Here is a 19,409-nt window from a genome sequence, read left to right as displayed (position 1 = left end):
ACTGGCCACTGTTCGTGGTTTTGAGGGTTTGATAAAAGGGGAACTAAGATCTGAAAAGCGATCTTTTGTTAGCTCATATAGGGTGTCCAAGATATGGATGTCCATTATGGGGATCTTGTAAACGGTAACAGATACAAACCTGTTTAAATAAAAGAGAAGTTGCGCATTCATGAGAGTAATTTCGCGGTGCGAACAGATCAAGAGAATTACTTTTGGTTTTCAGTTATTTCGATCATTTTGGGCAAACTTACATTCAGATAGCTTTAAGAAATCCATTGAAGCTACTCAGAACACTAGGAATGCCGAATTAAAATCGGCAAACTTTCTTATGGATTAAGTTAGACTATTTTATGAATTTTATTCATGACCTTCACGATAATGTGACAATCAATTGGCTAAATCATTAATTGTCATGTGTATCATGAGAGATGCCTCTCTCCACTGTAGGACGTTTTCGAAAATTGGTTAAATTCATCGTAGAATCATAAATTTGCGTTTACAAAATTATTGAAATTTCTTTGAATAGACAAGCTAATAAACAATATATGATAAACAAAGTGAATATTGATTATAAATATTATTGTCATTTATTAGTGATTAGTCCCTTGATTTTCAAAGTCGATAAAACATAAAATATTCCATGGCGTGTATGAAAAAAAAACAAACAAACGCATTTATATTCTTATTTTTGTATTTAAAATAAATATTAAATACATTAGGCTTGAATTCCTTTGATAATACCGTAAGTGAACGTGAAAATAACCGAACTGCGAAAATGAATACGAACAGGACTGAAACAAGCATCTTACATAACTAATAAATAAAAGAACAAAACCTATTCACACTACATAAAATAATAAATAATAAACGGATGCATGCGAATAGAAAATAAAATAAATCGTTGGTAAACTTAACATGGATAAAAGTGTATTATTAGCGCAAATTATTAATGGGTATTTAATAATATATGCACGGTTTTATTGGATAACATTTACAATTCAAAATAGTGTTAATGTAGCTAAGATTTATATTATATGTTTTATTTCATTTTCGCATTGTAAGAGAAAGGATATAATATATAAGAGGGAACGAAAACCATCTATCCCTTGCAGTTTTTCATAAGCTTTGACATGACAGTCTTAGTGTCATTTTATGATATTTAATTTGTCAGGAATTGCTCAAGTACACCCCTGGTAAGTTTTTTTCAATTTTAAAACAACTTATGCAGTATTTTGGTTTTTAATTACTTTTTTATTATTTTTATAAAAGAAACATAAGAAGCTTTAAATAAATGATAACGCTCGAGACAAATATGATACTGGTTCAACCTTTTTAAAATATTGACAGATCATTTAGTTTTTTATTTTATTTTATAGCACATAATTTAAATGGTACAAGATTTTTCATCTGGAAAGAAATTGACATAGGAAAATATTACATTTTCTGTCATAAAAATGCAATCGAAGCAAAACGCATTTATGGAAGTCCTTACCCCGAAAGAATACAAGTAAACTGTTTGGACGCCACGTAAGAAGTCTGAAGGAATACAGACCATTTAAAAAACGAGCAACAAGCCGCAACAATCGCTATAACAAAGAACACATGAAATATGCAGATGATCAAAATTTTACACAAAAAGTTATTTGGTCAGAAGGGAGTCATGTGACACCCAATAGAATTTTCAGCTGAAGAAATGCGCATTACTGATCCAGAGGGAACCCCCGTGTCTACAAGATGCCACATCATCCATATACCTTTGCGTTTAAAAAGTGGGTGGGAATATTTGACACTCGAATAATTTGCCCTTGCATTTATAACTATTTTACTTAAAGAGGATTTAAAAAAACTTTAGATGATTTTCCGTTGGCTTTAACTCATAACTGTTGGTTCCAATAGGATGGTAACACATAATGCAACAATTGTGCAGGTATATCTATCACATAGATTACCTGGAAGATGGAGTCACCCACTCGAAGCATCCTTGGCCTGTCCGTTTTCCAGACATTACTTCGTTAGATTTTTCTCAGGGACTACATCAAAAATCGTGTTTAACGACACTCCTTTGAGACGGAAGAAAAACTACGAGGAAGAGTTCTTGAAGCATTCGATCCTTTCACACCAAATGTGTTACTTAAAGTTTTAGCTGTAATTGACAGGAAATTTTAATTGTGTTAGAAAATAATGAACACTTGTTCAAATAGTTTTTGTAATTTAGATAATGAACGATTAGTTTAAAAAATAAGCTGTTTCACTTTTATAATGTTAACTACGTGTAGGTAAATTAGCCAGGCACGCAAAATAATGAAAAAATGATGAGAAATAAAAACACTGCGTAGATTACGAAGTGTGATACATCAATGGATTTGTAATAAACAGTTGCTTTAAACTCGATAAAAAAACTTACCAGGACCGTATTTACAAAAAAAAGTTGATGATCATTGTTGACTAACGAAATGTCATAGAATGAAATCACAGTTTTCATACTGAAGCTTATAAAAATCTGCAGAGAAAAAGTGATTTTAGTTTTTTAATTACCATAATTCAAGAAAAATGTTAAAAAAAACTGGAGAATTTCGTTTTTCTTTCAAAACAACTAAAATTGTAAAAGTAATTTTGTAGGTGTGATTGAATCATTCTTTTACATTGCATTACCTTTTACGAGATTCTCATACTGAACATCCTTGTCTTGTACACACTGTGTATAATACTGAGTAAGCGATTTACTTCATCTACAAATGAAGCTAATTGGTCCACCAGTTTAGGAGAAAGATCCCCTACAATCACAGATTCTCCTGGAGATGATTTGCACACTGGCGCTGGTTCTTTTTTTATAAAGTAGACCCCTTAAAAATCACTTAATGTAAGTTAGTATTCAAGAGAAGATATAATGCAGGGTAAAAGTAAATCGAGAAATGTTTCTGTTCTGAGATATACAGGGTTGAAAATAAATCTGCATTATCATTAAAATATCAAAAACTACTGGATGTAATTTAATTAAATTTAGGGGATTTTGTCATAAGTAGCTACAAGTACGAAACCTGGCGAAAAAATCGAATTTTTCCATCAAGTTCAAGCATAATTAATTTCGTCCAAGGAACACCCTGTTCTCTAGTGTGAGGTACCTACCTTTGGTTTTAAGTTGCACTAACGGAAATCCATTGGAGGGTACTAATTGGGCTGCAGGAGTCAAAATAATGACTAATAAATTAGGGGAATGTCTCTCCAAAAATTTTTTTACTATAGCCTTATAGTCTTCGGTAGCAATGAGTCGAGTCCATTTTTCTGATTTGAGCTTCAAAGACTTTTGGACGTAAGTGCCCAAAAAGTCCAGACGTTTGTCTACTACCGGTACTGTCGGTTGTTCCATAGTAAAACAATTACGCACCTGTATGTGAAAGTATAAAACCCAGCGTGCAAATAAACATTGTTTGTCTCTACGTGCTTTGCCTTAGCAATATTAGACAAAATGGGAGTTTTGAGGATTCGCAGGTGTGGAATTCCCAAGAAAATTGTAATTCAATCACGTTCCTGAACTAGTTTTACTTTAAACAGAAGTGATGACTTGACTTTGAAATTCTTGCTTACCCCTGAAACTTTGAAATAATGTAACCTAAATTCAGAGACAATAATCAATTTCGTGTTTCTGTGACAAAGATTAACTAACTTTTACGTGGATTTCCCTGGTTGTGGAATGCAAATTTAAAGAATAACCCGTACCATGACACGATGATGGCATTTAGTCACATAAAGTGTATCGTAAATATTAATACAAAACGGATTAAAATGGCGTGTCTCTGTTTCATATTTAATTGGGGTAAAATAGATCTTGTAATTAGAATACACATCAGCAGTTCTCACTGCTCAATTAAGCTCTTAAGCCTTCTTAAGAGGGGAGGAAGGGGATTAGGTTTTTTTAACCTTTTGTAGGTAAGAAAATGAGTTAGGCCATGTTAAGGAAGAAAAAGCAATAAATGTGTAAAACCTTTAATTATTTTGTAGTACACGTTATGTGCATCAAGAAGATTTTCTAGACTAATTTTACCCCACCTTCCACTACTTGTATGAATATCTAATACAACATGTTTTATGCGTATTCGACACGGAACTCTAGTTTGCAGACTACATAGCGTGCCAGGTCAATTGCAGGGATTTTATTAATAATTCTGAATTTTATCAGATTTGTTAATGAATTTTTCACATTCAGCATTGTTGTAAATCTTAATTTGTGAGCAGCAGGTTTAAATCTTGCATAATAAAGCAGCAGAGCGAAGAGAATGCTAATAAAGTTAAGGCTAAGTATAGAATGTTCTGTTAAGAAGTCGCACAATCAGAAAAATGTGTGATATTGAAAGAGTTGTAAGAAATCTGAAGTATTTTGAGAGAAAAGAAATTCCGAAACAAAAGAAGGAATAAGTTTTACCTTCAGTACACCCCTGGTTTTTATTATCGAAATGTAAATTTCTTAAATAATAGAGAGTATTTTGATCTTAAACGGCTTATAATCCTGTCAAAAGTTTGGAAACTATAATTTTTAAAATTGAAAATAACTCTCCCCAGCAAAGATGTCTTTTATTGCTGATTGACTTGTTTTAATGTTGACAAGTGTATAATTTTTCATTAAATTTAGAAGAAATCAGCGTCAAAGTTTTGCTCGTAAAATTAGAGTCCATTATTTTGAAATCCATTGGCGACCATCAAAACTTTAACAGCAGCAACTTTTCAAAATTGTATCGTTTTGAGAACGCAATTAAGTATTAGGTTTCAGAAGTTGCTCCACCACTCGTACATCTCTAGTTCTATTATGGAGTTTCTAACCAATTTTGAACTACTATAAAATAATTTTTAAGAAAATCAAATAGCCCCAGTTGGGTTCTCCTGGCGGCCTCTTGAAGATTTTGGCTAATAGTTAAATAAGTTAAATAGGTTCAAATCTGGCCATCTTGTAGGTTTCCGTAGTATTTAAGTGGGAATTTAAACTTAGGAGACTGGAGAGAAGTTTCAAATTTTGACTAATTTTTATAAAAGTTAAATAAATTCAAATTGGGCTACCCTGAATGTTTCCATTACATTTAAGTAGGAACTTCAACTTGGAAACCGCAAGCAGAGGAAAAGTCACATAGTCAAGGTGATTAATTATTGAGTCCATAAATGGGTATACCATTTGTGGACTCAATTATTAATCAATTTTCAGAAAGTGCTCAGTACACTTATGGTTTTTATTTGATCGAAGCTTGAATTTTGCAAATATTTATACAGGGTGTCTCTGAAATGATTGTACAACACTTGACTAAAAATTACGTAACCAAAACTAAGACGTTTTAAGCGAAATATCTGTATCCAATGTTGCTTCGTTTTACCGGTATAATGCGTCAAAATTCTCAAATTAATATTTTTTTATAAAAATAATTGCTAAACGCTCTGATCGACTTTCACTAATTTTGGAACTAAAAGATACTACATAAATTGAAGTGTTTTGATATGAGTAGGATTTTTTTTAATGCATGGAAATATTAAAAATAGCGTGTGGCTCGTAAATATAAGTTTATATTTTTGTTACCCCCTGTACGAATGACTTTATTTTGAAACTTTTTTGTCTATTGTAAAATTTTTAGTAGACATACAGTTTCTCTACAAAAAAATTATTTAGGATACCTTACAATTTATCATTGTCTTATAAACAATGTTAGAAAAAGCCGTCCGACACGATGCCCAAGATACATTTTTTTAATATAACTTATTGTTGAATTTATTTATGTATTAAAGAAAACGATCAACATTTTGAACATTCGTCAGAAGAATTAAACTAAGTTAGTTGTTATCTAGAATTTAAACTTTTTTCATGTTTTTGTTTTGACTAAATAACAATAATGAATTGCAAAGTATCATAAATAATTCTTTTCTAGATAAACCGAATGTTTGGCGAAAATTTTACAAGAGATAAATAAATTTAAAAATAAAGTCAGCTTGTGGCAGAGAAAAAAATTTAAGTCGTTTGTGCAACAGAAATTCAAACTTTTCTTTACGAACCACGCGCCAGTTTTAACAGTTTCACACATAAAAAAAGATTCATTCGCGTTAAAACACGCCAATTTATGTAGTAACTCTTAGTTTCAAAATTTGTGAAAATCAACAAGAGTGTTTAGCAATTATTTTGAAAAAATCATATTAATTTGAGAAGTTGAGAGCCCTGTAGCGACAAAACAAAGCAACATTGGATATAGGCAAGTTTGCTTTGAACATTTTACTTTTGGTCAAGCGTTGTACAGTCATTTCCGGAACACCCTGTATATGCAAGACAGTTAGAAGGTACTTTGCTTAAAAACCGACTGGCACTTCATCAAAACTTTGGCACGAACAATTTTTCTAAATTATGCCCATTGATGGAGGATTTAATTAGGTATCAGAAATCAGAAGAAGCTTCACTACTCGTACATTTCTAAATTTAATTTGTCAAAATTCAAATGTCCTAAGTTGTACAGAGTTTTACATTCAACAACCAAGTAATACTCAGTACGTCTCTGGTTTTTACTTCAGCGAAATGTAAATAATGTGAGTGATAGAAAACAGTTAGAGGCTACTTTCTTCAAAAAAAAAAAAAAACATTTGCGCTTAACTACTTACAGTACGCCTCTTGTTTTTCTCTCACCAAACGTTTAACCTCACGAAGCGCCACTAAAGCAGCGTTTTCCATCCTTTAGATAACAATATTTTATTTGTAGAGCGTTTTGGATTTGACTGATACATATCAAAGTATGTGTGTGCTGAAGCGTAAATTTAGCGGTTTGGAGCTTCTGTAATAATAATCACTACGTAAAAATGTTGGTTTATTTTAAAATTAAATGACGCAGTACCGTGTAGCATACAGAATGTGCTAGTAAGCATCGCTGTTGCTGTTAAGCAACAAGCGAGAAACCTTTGAGAGGGGAGGTGACGTGACCGGTGGAATGCCTACCTGTTCACCATTACCATTACCCCTCCACTGGTTTGTTCTTACCGTGCTCTTGCTTTTATCCCATCTGCAGTACCATACCCGTAGTACTTATAACTGTTTTCGCATGAAGACCATGTTGGTTCAATAGTTTTCGAGTGATCCAATGGGTGAACTTCCGGAAGAAACCCACCCCTCGTGTGTTTTTTATGTTTGTTGTGATCGTACCCTAAAGCTGTCGGTTGTAATAAGTTTTGTGTTTGGAAGCTTGCCCGCCCGATCTAATCTCCATCTAAAGGAATCTATTGCCGCTAAGCAAGGTATAATGCGTGTGTATGTGGAATTCTTGCATTGACCACAAGGTATTATTGGCCTTTTTACGTATTTGTTAGGCAATATGCAGTATATACAGAAATATTTCTCCAAACGCACCTGTTCTTTACGTTTATATGACAGCCCTTTTAAATAGTTTCAAACGACCCGATGAAACGATTATTTATATTAAATAACATTAATGACCTAAAATTATAAAAGGTGAACGTTGACAAAAGTCTCAAGTGGGCGTTGAAGTATCAGAGGCATGTCTTAGATAGATTCATCTATTATCTATTGTAAATAGCAACGGCTTAATCACCGCCCTACGTTTACAATTCACCGCCTATTACGAAGTTTTTTAACGATCACCCGTTATTTCTGGCCGCAAAATTTCCAAAATAACCACCTTGAGCTTTAAAATAGATTATTGGGCTCGGAAGTTGTTGCCCAAAATAACAAACAGAAGAAACCGAACTTAGATTCTCGTTGAAAAACTCGTGTGAAAATTTGCTACTATGTACATACCTTAAATACCAAGAACAATTAAATGACCTTCCCAAGTATAACTCACAATGTTGGTATTCAATATGCGAGCCCAGCATTATTCATTGTGAATTTTACCATCAACATTAGCGAGTCGGTACCAAACTGAGATTCTAAATAAAAACAATTAATTCGAAATTTCGGAATCCCCGTCAAGAAAATTTGTGAAAAATTCCTTTTCTGTATTGCTAGAAATAGTGGAAGTAGAATTAATGGGGAAATTAATTTTAAAAAATTAGTGAAATCTAAAAATTTACATCGGACATGGAAGTAGTAAAATCTTGCATTCGGCCAACCTGTGAAAGTTTCGTTCGAATCGCTTTCTGTCTGTGAAGACTGTAACAACTTTGTTTTAAAACTGCCGTACGAATCCGAGGACTTCATGGGTTCTGGTTCTGAATCAATCTACCGTCTTAAATTTCAATGGGATCTAATAACCGTCCTTAGAGTTATTACGTAGAATATCCAGGTTATAAGCATCAACTAGGAATGTCTAAGATGCCTTCTGCAAAAGCGGATAAATTTGTCACTGAAGGGATCACGAGAATAAGGGCGAACGTTACTTGCACCAGGGGCATTACTTTCAGATTTAACCATTCGTTTCACTTAATCTTTTCGCACTGAAAACTACAAACTCATCATCTGTTTAGGTCATTGTTCACCTATTAAGGGAACTCCAATGAAGTGCACAGACAAACTAATTAAATACTTAATCAAACATTATGTTTCTACATCCTGAGATTGATCTGGCTGAGATATACTGAATCCTTGAAAGACTGACTTATCTGTTCAACATCAAACCCCCGCGCTTTTTGCTACTGGGTTCAAAGTTCGAATAATTCATAGGAATTTCAATAGATGGACGACTAAATTTCTGAATCACAGTTATTTAGAGAAGATCTCTAGTCTGATTTTTCTGAATCGTCCTGATAAATTAAATCAGATTAAATTCATGAAGATCATAATCAATAAACAGTTATTATTTCCTTTTGAACCCACGTAGGACATTAAAATAATTATTCAAAACACATAAAAATCAATTAACAAAATCTAATGAATCGAAAGCATTCTGTTCATCACTTGTCCAAAATTTTTCGAGAAACCCGAACCTTTTCAAGTATCTACGCCCTTTTGTCCTGTGACTTCTAAGAAAGTCAGGGACTCTGTTGTCTCTTTCTCAACACAGGTCAAAATTATTCTACCAAATTTCAACGCTTCACTGCTTTTATAGGAATGTTTTTAGTGCAGCTTTTAAAAATATTACAGTGATCATGAAAACAACAACAATTTTCAATCAACTTCATGCCACCTGGTTGAATTCGTTGCTTTGGCCCGCACCTGAATGTGAGCTTCGGTCTTTTTCGCAGTGTCAGATTGATAGTAGTTTAATGGTAAAATTCAGATAATTTAGACATATACTCGACATAAAAATATTCAAATTTTACATTTGAAGATTTTAAATGAGCATTCTTCAATATCTCACAAACCACAACGAAATTTTTTTATGTTCGTTCAGAAATATACATTTATTTGTGTCTATCCACAAAACCTGTTGGTACTAAACGGTTCATGTCCAGCTCTTAAGACATTTAACGCCCAAATGTCCGTTTAAAAATGCAACATATAACAGAAATATACTAATTAGTTCGGGTTTACGTACCCATGCCGAAACATGAAAACGGTGGTACCGTACAGAACCTTGTAGTATCAAAAAGTAAAAATGCGCCTCGTATAACGGTTGAAATTCTCGAGTTGTTTAAATAGGCATAAATTACGACTTTTTGGTCGTTTTTAGAGATAAAGACTTGCTTAAATAAACCACTTTTCTATTTAATTGATAAGGCTTGGGATTATACAATTTTCAAATAAACAACCGGGGAATTAGAGGGAAAGTTTCAGTTTGACTGGATTTACATTCAGGATATCTTTTCCCGGACAGACGAGATACCAGTTAAGTGCTAAGGAAGCAAACTTAAAGCAAATACACAAGAGAAACCTAAAAAAATGTATATGTATATTCTTACCATGGTATAATTGGACTATATTTTTTTGAAAATTCGTTTAATTAACACCACGAAGATCACATTTATTAAAAATACATTTTTTTCATAAAATGAAAAATAAGAAACTTTCTCCTTTGACAACCCCATCCGGGGACAGATTGTAAAATCGGAAAAAAACATCAACACCTCTTGAAGGGTGCGTCCTAATATTGAAGAAAAAAATATGGCCCTATTACAATATGGCATGGTAAGAATTGCCCACCATAAAAAATATTATGAAAAATATTCAAGAGACCTTTTTTCACAGAACTCTGAAGCAATCAGAAAATTATTTTGGTTTTTAAACCAGTAGCATATTATATTTTTCGTTTAAAATGTTCAAGATTACATCAGTGGAGATGCCACTAGTGAAATTAAAAACATTTTTTCACCTTAAAAGATGTGTCCCTTACACCTATTTTACGTTCCTTATTTTTCATAAAATTATTTAATGTCAGAAAGGGCTTATTAGGAAAAAACTAAAAAAAAAATAATTTTTTTGTCACCCTGTATTCCAGGCAGGAAGAGAAAACGGACCCATGTTCGTAGGAACATGGGTCCGTTTTCCAGTAACCTACAATAAGCAATTGGGAAACTTATTCTGGAACACTCTGTATAACTTCTTCCATACCTAAAACATACCAAACCTTCAAACCCAATATCATCTCACTTAAGAAATATTACACGGGAATATGTGTCTGTTTTTAGCTATTCTTTACGCCAAATTTTATTTTTAAAGTCGCTACAAAATCGAGAAGTACGCGAACGAACGAAGTTATGTATGACAGAAGCTATGATTGAGAAGTTCGACAGATTTTAATGTATGTGCAGAGGGTAGCAGTCCATCCAGTAATAGATCTTTAATTGGATTGTTCATTCTCAAGTGACAGACTTGCCGGATTGTCTGGAGCCGAACGTATCACACTTCTTAATTTCGACTCGACTATCAATATTGCTATAACAGTTTTGGTACTTTTTTGTCTTGTACTACACACGTTTTTTCTCTGCTTCTATTTGTTTATAATCAGGGGGGGGGGGGGGGGGTTATTTCGTTGATTAATTCGGTATGCCATGCGTCTCTAAATTTCCCCCTTCTTCCTTTAAATTTCGAACAAATTATTACTGTTAAAAAAATCAAAGACAGTATTAAATAGAATAAAAAATATTATCTTTTGAGGTTTGTTTATTTTTCGAAATATTGTTTACGTCACCCAATAGGGAAAATGGCCGATTTTTTAAAACTGAAACATGGGTCAAGTGACATCTCAAATTAAAGGTCTTTCCAAACTACATTCAATGACGTATTGCGATTGAAAATCTATCGACTAGTTTTTGAGAAAAACAGTTATAAATTTGGTAAAAAATACAATACTTTAGGTGAATAGTACGTAAACAATGAAAAAACTTTTTTGTTGATAGACAGTTAGTTTGTTTTCCATTTTGTGCTCACAAAAAGTCTTTGGTTATTTTTATTTATTTGTTCATTCCTTTTTTTTTAATGAATGACTGTGAACGGACAATTGAAAATAAAGCAATTTCTTATCAATGAACAAGTTTTCTGTTTACTATTTAACCGAATATTGCATTTTTTGCCAAATCTATAGCTCGTTTTCTCAAAAATTAATTGATAGGTTTACAATGATGAAAAAATGTAGTTTTAAAAGACCTTTAATTTGAAGCGTCACTTGACTCACGTTTTAATTTTAAAAAATTGGCCACTTCGTTCTACAGATGACGTAATCAACATTTAAAAAAATAAACAAACGTGAAAAAATTGTATTTTTTGCCGTATTTAATGCTGTGTGAATTAATTTTAAAAAAATTGTTAAGAAATGAACAGGGGAAAAGGTGGTACAATTTATGTGCAGGGTATGCAGGGTGTTCATATACCTTGAATACGCAAGTGTCGTATAACTACTTATTAATTCCACCATAATTTGCCTCAATTTAAGACCGAAAACCTCGCCCAATTAAGCCTTAATGTCTTTATTGTCTTAATAGCTTCATGCTTATCGAACAAGACTCAACAAAACTTTTCAGCGACAATCAATTAAATCGTGTAACTTATTGAACCTGGAATACGTGCCATGTTTATCAACAAAAACTCGTATTACAGCGTGTTTCGAATTTTGAAAGGCCATTTTAAAAAAGCCCCTCTACTGAAACATACGAAGCTAATCTAAACTTAAACAAACACGGCCGTTAAGTGAAGTGCGAGATGTACTGCACAATCCTGATAAGGTTTTAGCTAAAGTTTGTTTGTGTCCCCGATTATGTCAATCTAAGCGAAATTAATTACTATCGAAAGCAAGCTCTTGGTGTGTGTATTTTTTAAAAATCGGTGGCCGAGCATGGTTTATTTTTAAGTGCGTATTTTTAGCATTATCGAAAAGTTTAATGGGATAGGTTTACTTTTACTTTTGCTCCGCAATGGACGTCCTACTTTTAGCTGCTTCTAGGTAAGGGCTATTGCTTCTCCCCGAATGGCAAATTACCGCAAACTGTATTAAATCACGATTTTGTGACTAATTGCGTCTCTTCTGAGAGATATTCATTAAGACTTTCTAATGCCATTAGACCGATTATTCTTGTCGTCAGTCCGGTTTTTAAACGCAATTAGATTAAGTCACCGAGTGCAGTCGTATCGACGAGGAAAATCGCGTTGCTTCACGTGCGTGTCTCACTCAAAAAATTCAAATTAATCCCTACAATGCCTCGAAATTCTAATGTATTAAAATTGAAACCCACCGGCGGCAGACCCTCGGGACCTAGGCAAAAAGTCTTTGATCCTTTTCACCAAACCTAGTGGGTATAATCCCCTCCTTGTCTCCTTGACCCTTAGCAAAATGCCTTATTTCTATGACAATCCTAACCGATATAGGTCGGTCGAGTTAGGCACAGCAGATGCACTTCCTTTTCATTTTCGTCAATTTCATTTTAATCGACAAAACGTTTACGGATCATCCGACAGCTAAAGAGAAGCACACGTACATAAAGAAATTGAGAATATTACATCACATACCTCAACGAGCAAGTAGAACTCTTATGGCTTTTCATCCCTTAGTCTACTGGACTACATCGAGGGCGCAAGCGTCCTTCAAACCCCGGCAGTGGAATTCAGATTGCATTTCCCGATCCTCTGTTAAAATTACAGCCCTTCCTTGGTATTACTGGGTATTATTACCCTCTCCCTTTACCGAATGCACACGTATAAATTTTTGTGTCCTCTGGTGCTATTGAACCTTTCGCAACCATGCTTAGAATCTACGAAAAAAGCTCGATCAAAAATGGTGACCTAAATATAGGTTTTACTATGTAAAATCGTTGTGGTGAATGTGATATACATTGCAATTCCGTCATGTTCTCTTGTTTGTGGCAAATTTGGGAATGGTAAGTGAAGAAACTAATTTTAAGAATTCGGTTGCTCGTCACTCTTAGTTAACGGCCGGAAAATAAACGGCCATTAAACCTAGAGAATATTCATCCATTGTCGAGAACTCGCATAACACAGAAAATTCAGAATGTTATAATTATATCATAGTTGGAAAACACATACATTAACGCGTCAATGGATGTGTTAAAATAATATTATCGCGGAGTTCGAGATTGATTTGAAAAACTTTAGTTTATTTATCTTTAAAGCGTATGGCCTGAAACTAGTTCGACATTGGATTTATTATTAAACCAGTCGAAGGATCTAAATTGATAATGTACATTGGAACAATGGATGGAATAAATCGCTCTGACTAGTCAATTTTACCGCGATCAACCTCTCTGTAGATGTCAACCTTTGAAACATTAATATTTTGGAAACCACTCGGAAAATTTTACATATGGAATGTTTCATGAAATATGCAGAGAATTTTCCGAGGAGATAAAAAAGTGAAAAACATATGGGATTTTCGATTTAAAACATTAACCCGCGGTCTCAGCACTGCGTTGAACTGCGGAAAAACCGTTTTGCTCCATTACCTCAAATGCCATTAAAGATTAACATTAAAGATACTTAGGACACTTGGAATATGCTTCGTAGTACATAGAACTGCACACAGAAGTGAAAAAATTAATCCTGCGTAGGTACCTTCTTTGAAATAAGGAAGTTGTAGCATCTATGTGAAGAAACATAAACCCGGCAACATTTCCGTTAATGCCATCGTTAACCCCTTAGCAGGAAATTTCGTTTCTTTTACTTAAACTGCTTCTGGAATATTTGACCATTAATTTTAATAGACGTTCTACATGGTTAATTTCCAGAATTGGCCTGCTAATAGCGAAGGTAGAAAAGGTTATTTATACTAAAGTTATGACTTTTCGCACACATTTTTCTCATATGTTACGAAAAAAACAATCGACTATCATTGGTCAATGAAATGAACCAAAGTTGCCTTTTTGTTATGAGTCACCCTATATGTTATTTCTCCAATGGACAGCATTTTTCATGCTGATTTCAAGCATGTAGGATTTTTATCTCCAATAATTTTCTTCAATTTTAAAAATACACAAGGTACCAAATTATCTTGCCAAGAAATATCTTAGTCTTACACAGATAGGAAAATCGTTTAAATATAAAAGGGCAGAGAAAGACGCATAGGTTGAACATAAATTTAGAGATATACAGTGGCTCAGAAAAGTTGAACAGGATTCACCTTCTTTATTTTAGATCAAGCCCTCGTATATTGTTGCGCTTTTAAATTCCTGAAATATTTTCAAGGTTATTGCATTTTTTAAGAGCCATGCGGACTGGCTAAAATGATATTTAATCCATACGTCTGCCTTGAACTTGTAACGTTGGATTTAAGCCGTTTTCTCATTTTTTACGCAGTTTTGACATAATTAATTGCTGGCCAAGGCAATTTGATACACTCTGTATACTCCGTAGAAATAATACGTTAGAAACAGTTTGAGATAATAAGCACCATATATTTTGTAACTCACTATAAAAAGTTCTATGTAATGAAAATATAATATACAGGGTCATAATTAAAGATGTAGACAAAGGCATGAATCTTTAAAACATTTTTAAATAAAAAGTTGATATCAAGATGAGTCAGCAACGGTTAAATTCCCAAATACAGCTTATTTAAATTAAAAGTTGAATTTCGTTTTTTGATTATATTTCTGACCAATTACGCGGGATTCTGACGAAATTTTACTTACCGGAAAAGTTGATGGTGGAAAACTCGAATATTTACGCAGTTTTTTGTTTATTGAAAGAGGGCGCTGTATGCTGTGATATAACTGAATTTAAAGAGCCATAACTTTTTTGTAGCTCTCTCTATATGTCATTTTTTATTAAAAAAAACCTATTCTCGATTAACTTTTATCGATAAAAAGCACTTTTAGTGTCTCACGAAGGGTAGCCATTCTGGAAAAAAAAATTAAAATTTTATCTTTTATTATCAAAATATCAGTACATCTTGTGTAATTTATGTCTAAAACAGCATTGAACAAAGAAAGAATGCATGCAAAGTAAGACTTTTAAAATAATATACGTGTTTCTACGGCAGCAAAATCAGAAAATGTATTAGTAGTGAATTTTAAAAACCTCACAGCAAGTGAGAAAGATTAATATTCACACAAAAACTGACAGTTTCAGGACAATGCATATTTCACGAAAAGTGCTGTAAATCGAACATTACATATGTAATTGTGGAATAAATTGTAAAAGCTTAACAGCTTTATTCTTATCCTATGCAGGTATTATCTTGTGCAGGTTCTATTACTTCGGGATTTCCTCTCAGAATAGATTTTTTTTACTTGCAGCAACTCGAATCTTCTAAGTAATGTTCTTTTCATAGATGAAATTTCGCCTTCATGTAACGCCATCGCTAATTTTCTCAATAACTACATTTGGGCTACAAAGAATCTGCAGCCTTTCATAGAAAATCATGATCAAGTAGAATTTTCTCTGAAAATTTGAACTACGGCACCGAAGGTTTTTGGAACACGATAACACAATAAATGTGATTTATGCATGATGGTGTACTGCCACACTTCTACCCCACACACATCTCTATCCATTAAATAAGAAGAGCAGGACTTCATGTATGGCCTCCCAGATCCAAATCATCTGACATGAATCCTTAAAATTATTTCTTATGAGGTCGCTAGGAAATCGCTAGTTTATAAAATATAGTTCAAAAGGAAAAAGATCTAAGAAACAGAATATTTGAGTTATGTGCCATTATTAAACATGCACCAAACACATTCGAAAGAAGTTCGCCAAACAGTATTGAGGCAAGTTGATGCACGCGTTTCAGAAGGCGGTGGTCATTTTCAACAATAATTGCAAATATTATTAATTTATTATCAATAATACTATTTAATTTTATTTTTTTGATAGTTTGGTTGTGCAATAGTTGTTATTTTGATAGTACAAGTTCACTTTTTAAATTCGTATTTTCCCAGAACGGTTGTTTTGAGCGAGAGTACCTTTGATCGTTAAAGCTTTTGGATGTTTTTTTAATTCAAAAATAACATTGAGTTAGCTACGAAAAGTTATACCAATTTATCAGTATCACACTATGCCGCGCCCAATATCAGTAAACAACAAACTGATTAAATATCTGAATTTCTCATCAATTTTCCTGATACGCAAAATTTCGTCAGAGTGCCGCGTTATTGCATGAAAATATAATGAAAAGATGAAATTATAATTTTAATTTGAATACCTCCCCTCGAGAACGTAGCCAGAGCAGACCCATGTTAATAAGAACTTTTTACCTCCAAATTTTTCAAAGATTTCCCCCTTGAAGTCCATCTACGCACTTAATTTTTGGTTAATATTCCAAGTCCATTATGTTTTTTTCTCTTTCCCGATAGCGAATGTTAAAAATATATGACTAAATCTATAACATTTATACAGGGCGTCTCTAAAAATATATGTGTTTTTGTCAAAAGATTGTACTATGTTTGTAAATTATTTTCCAAAAATTTGTCCTTATAGAAATGTAGCTCTTCAAAACTTGATAGTGAAAATGATATTTTTTAAATAATTTTTCTTCCAGTTGATGAAATTTAATTAATTTTGAGTCACTCGTGAATCGTACCAAGGTTAACAAGTTAGGACCTAACCTTACCTTCTACATCTTCAAGGAGACGGAGGGGAGGTTACCTTCAACTTCTTCATCCCTAAACTTTTAAGATCGTTGGTTTTTTTAAAACCGTTATGTGGTTTATTAGGTTAGTTCAGGTTCAGGTTACTTAAAAAAAAAAACTTTTGGTTGATGTATATAAACCGAACCGTTTTCCAGAAAATCACCATTTTGTCGAAGGTAGTATTTTACAAACGTAATGGAATTTTGCGTATATTTTTTACTCTACCATTTAGACATCGAAATAAACAACATTTTTGTATTGAAATTGTTAAAAATAAATTTATTACTTTAAGTTTTTATTTGGCTGTGCATTTTATTGTGATATTTCTTCTGGTTCTCTTTTTCTGCTGGTAAATTTCAAATTTAAAAATTCCATTACTTTTGTAAAATACGTCTTTTGACTAAATGGCATTTTTCTGGAAAACAGTTCGGTTTACGTACATCAACTAAGAGTACCTTTTTTTTGGTATGCCAGTAATCTAATAAACCACATAACGGTAAAAAAAAACTAAGACCTTAAAAGTTTAGGGATAAATAAATTGGAGATAGCCTCCCCTTCGCCTTCCTGAAGATATAGAAAGAACTATCAAATACTGTTTTATTAATGTTGGAATGATATACGACTAACTCAAAATTCATTCAATTCCGTCAACTAGAAGGAAAGTTATTAAGAAATTAACATTTTCGCTATCAAATTTTGAAGATCTATATTTCTGTAAGGGTAAGTTTTTGGAAAACAATTTACAAGCACGAAAATAATTTTTTGATAAGAGCTTTTCAGTTCCGGAATATTGCCCACATTTTTGGAAACACTCTGTAGAAACAATTTTTTCTAACTTTAATAATAATTCCGCAGTAACTTGTTAAATGCACATAATCAGGGTGAGATAATCAATAAAACATTATTAAAATTAAAAAGTCACAGATTGCGAGATATAAATCGCCATTTCTTTGAATTATTTTTCTCCACGTAATTTGCCCAATTCCCAGGAGCTTCTTATTTGAATGAATGTTCTCATATACATATATCTATGTTCTCATAATGCCTTTCAGGTATTAATAACTTGTACACACCGTCAAGAGGGCAGTCATTAAAGAGCCTTTTGAAAAAGCTCCCCCACGATGAAGTCCTTATTTCCTCCATAAGCGAAACGAAAGTGGTCGTTAAAAATACAAGAGGAAAGTGGATAAAGGGTGAAAATGTCTAAAAAGAAAATCTTTTTTTAATCAAAAATATAAATTGTTGATTTTTTGAAATATTTTTTGGCCGATCAGATCAGGTACACTCTAGGTACCATAAGTATTCAACTGGCGTATCAACAGGCTGAAACTGAATTGAATGCGATTTAAACGGTTTTAACTAAACGTTATTCATTACTTTCTCCAATTAAAGAGTTCCTTTATCCTTCAAAGCCCCAATACATGTAAAACACTACAAATTACCGTCTATTGTTTGAAACAGTTGTGTAAAATTCCTTATTGTTATTATTTAGAACTAGCACTCGTGGAATTAATTAGCGTCTAAATTGCTAATTACTCCCTCACAACGTAGCTATTAATGATGCAACACAATAGATTTGTTATTGTTGAAGATTATTAGTAGATTATTGTTCCAGGATCGATCCCCACAAAATGGACAAACTTCAGAAATCTCACACCTTCGAAAATCAGTCTCAAGACACGCAGAACAATGATCCTATAAGACACACTCACCAGCACATTACAGCTCCCCAATTCTACCCCATGATGCACCAACACCCCCAAATCTACAATAAAGGCCATCCTCATCCTGCACAGTCTCCCTTCCTCCTTAATATCAATAGTCAGCAGGTGATGCACCAGACAGCCCATAGGCACTTCCAACAGTATGTGGCCCAATATGCGCATCAGCATAATGCGCAGGTGATTCTCAATCCTCCTCAACAAGCAACACAAATCCCGCTCCAGAACGAAGAACCATTGAAGCAAGAAAACAGTAAAGAACCGGAATCGAAATCTCAAACGCCAAAACACAAAACCAAAGAAGGAGAAAAGAAACAATTAAGATCGCCTTCGGCTCGAAGGCCTCCAAATGCCCCTGTAACTTTGCAAGGGTGGTTGCATAAGCAAGGTTCTGAAGGGCTCATGTTGTGGAGGAAGAGGTGGTTCGTGCTGTCGGAATACTGCTTGTTTTATTATAAAGGTTCGTGAGGACGCATTAAAATTAGTTACAGCAGTAATGATAATGCAATATACTTATGTATATCCGTTCCCATACAGAAGTTACTAAACCAATTTACGTATCATTAGAAATATGTACTGGGTATTTCTCAAAAATAATTCGTAGAAAAATATTGAAAAAGGAGGATATTTTTGACGATAATTTTGATTTCGCAAATGATCGCGAACTCTGGAACACTTGTATAATTTTCTTGTACTATACAAGGTAGTTCAAAATTAAGTGCAAATATTTTAAGGGAGTATTTTTGAAATTAAAATAAGACT

At 33.3% G+C, this 19,409-nt stretch overlaps 3 protein-coding genes across 8 annotated transcripts in view; 1 reads left to right on the top strand and 2 right to left on the bottom strand.

Annotated features, from left to right (window-relative positions):
- Window positions 1–19,409, bottom strand: part of LOC136409733 (translation initiation factor eIF2 assembly protein-like) — an 89,485-nt gene that overhangs the window by 34,020 nt on the left and 36,056 nt on the right. The window lies entirely within an intron of this gene.
- LOC136409736 (dynein beta chain, ciliary-like) lies at window positions 1,327–3,783 on the bottom strand. 2 transcript variants are annotated; one of them, XR_010752199.1, is made up of 3 exons: window positions 3,127–3,783; window positions 2,405–2,843; window positions 1,327–2,143 (listed from the first exon to the last, which is right to left on the bottom strand). XR_010752199.1 is itself a non-coding variant. In XM_066391444.1 (2 exons), the coding sequence occupies exons 1-2, from the start codon at window positions 3,365–3,367 to the stop codon at window positions 2,656–2,658; spliced, it is 429 nt and encodes a 142-aa protein (XP_066247541.1). In that variant the 5' UTR covers window positions 3,368–3,783; the 3' UTR covers window positions 1,327–2,655. The 2 variants fall into 2 exon arrangements, 1 of the variants encoding a protein (XP_066247541.1); XM_066391444.1 differs by having other exon boundaries at window positions 1,327–2,843.
- kmr (kramer) overlaps window positions 6,858–19,409 on the top strand; it is a 28,356-nt gene continuing 15,804 nt past the window's right edge. The window contains exons 1-2 of one of the 5 annotated variants that reach the window (XM_066391415.1): window positions 6,858–7,290; window positions 18,542–19,107. In XM_066391415.1, the coding sequence (XP_066247512.1) occupies window positions 18,558–19,107 (550 nt within the window). In that variant the 5' untranslated portion in view covers window positions 6,858–7,290; window positions 18,542–18,557. Of the gene's footprint in view, window positions 7,291–12,768; window positions 13,219–18,541; window positions 19,108–19,409 lie in introns of those variants that run through there. The other 4 variants (XM_066391414.1, XM_066391417.1, XM_066391416.1 and 1 more) reach the window with 4 other exon arrangements.

The sequence above is a fragment of the Euwallacea similis genome, chromosome 6, assembly GCF_039881205.1.
Source record: "Euwallacea similis isolate ESF13 chromosome 6, ESF131.1, whole genome shotgun sequence".
In the NCBI taxonomy this organism is placed as follows: Eukaryota; Metazoa; Arthropoda; class Insecta; order Coleoptera; family Curculionidae; genus Euwallacea; species Euwallacea similis.
Note: the sequence above shows the minus strand (reverse complement) of the source record. Positions and strands in the feature narration are given on the sequence as shown.

What these genes read in the sequence shown, in the direction of transcription:
- LOC136409736 (XM_066391444.1), bottom strand. Translation starts at nt 3,367, where the DNA reads ATGGAACAACCGACAGTACCGGTAGTAGACAAACGTCTGGACTTTTTG. An exon ending in AGTGCAACTTAAAACCAAAG is followed by an intron (nt 2,844 to 3,126) that starts GTAGGTACCTCA and finishes GTGATTTTTAAG; the next exon opens with GGGTCTACTTTATAAAAAAA.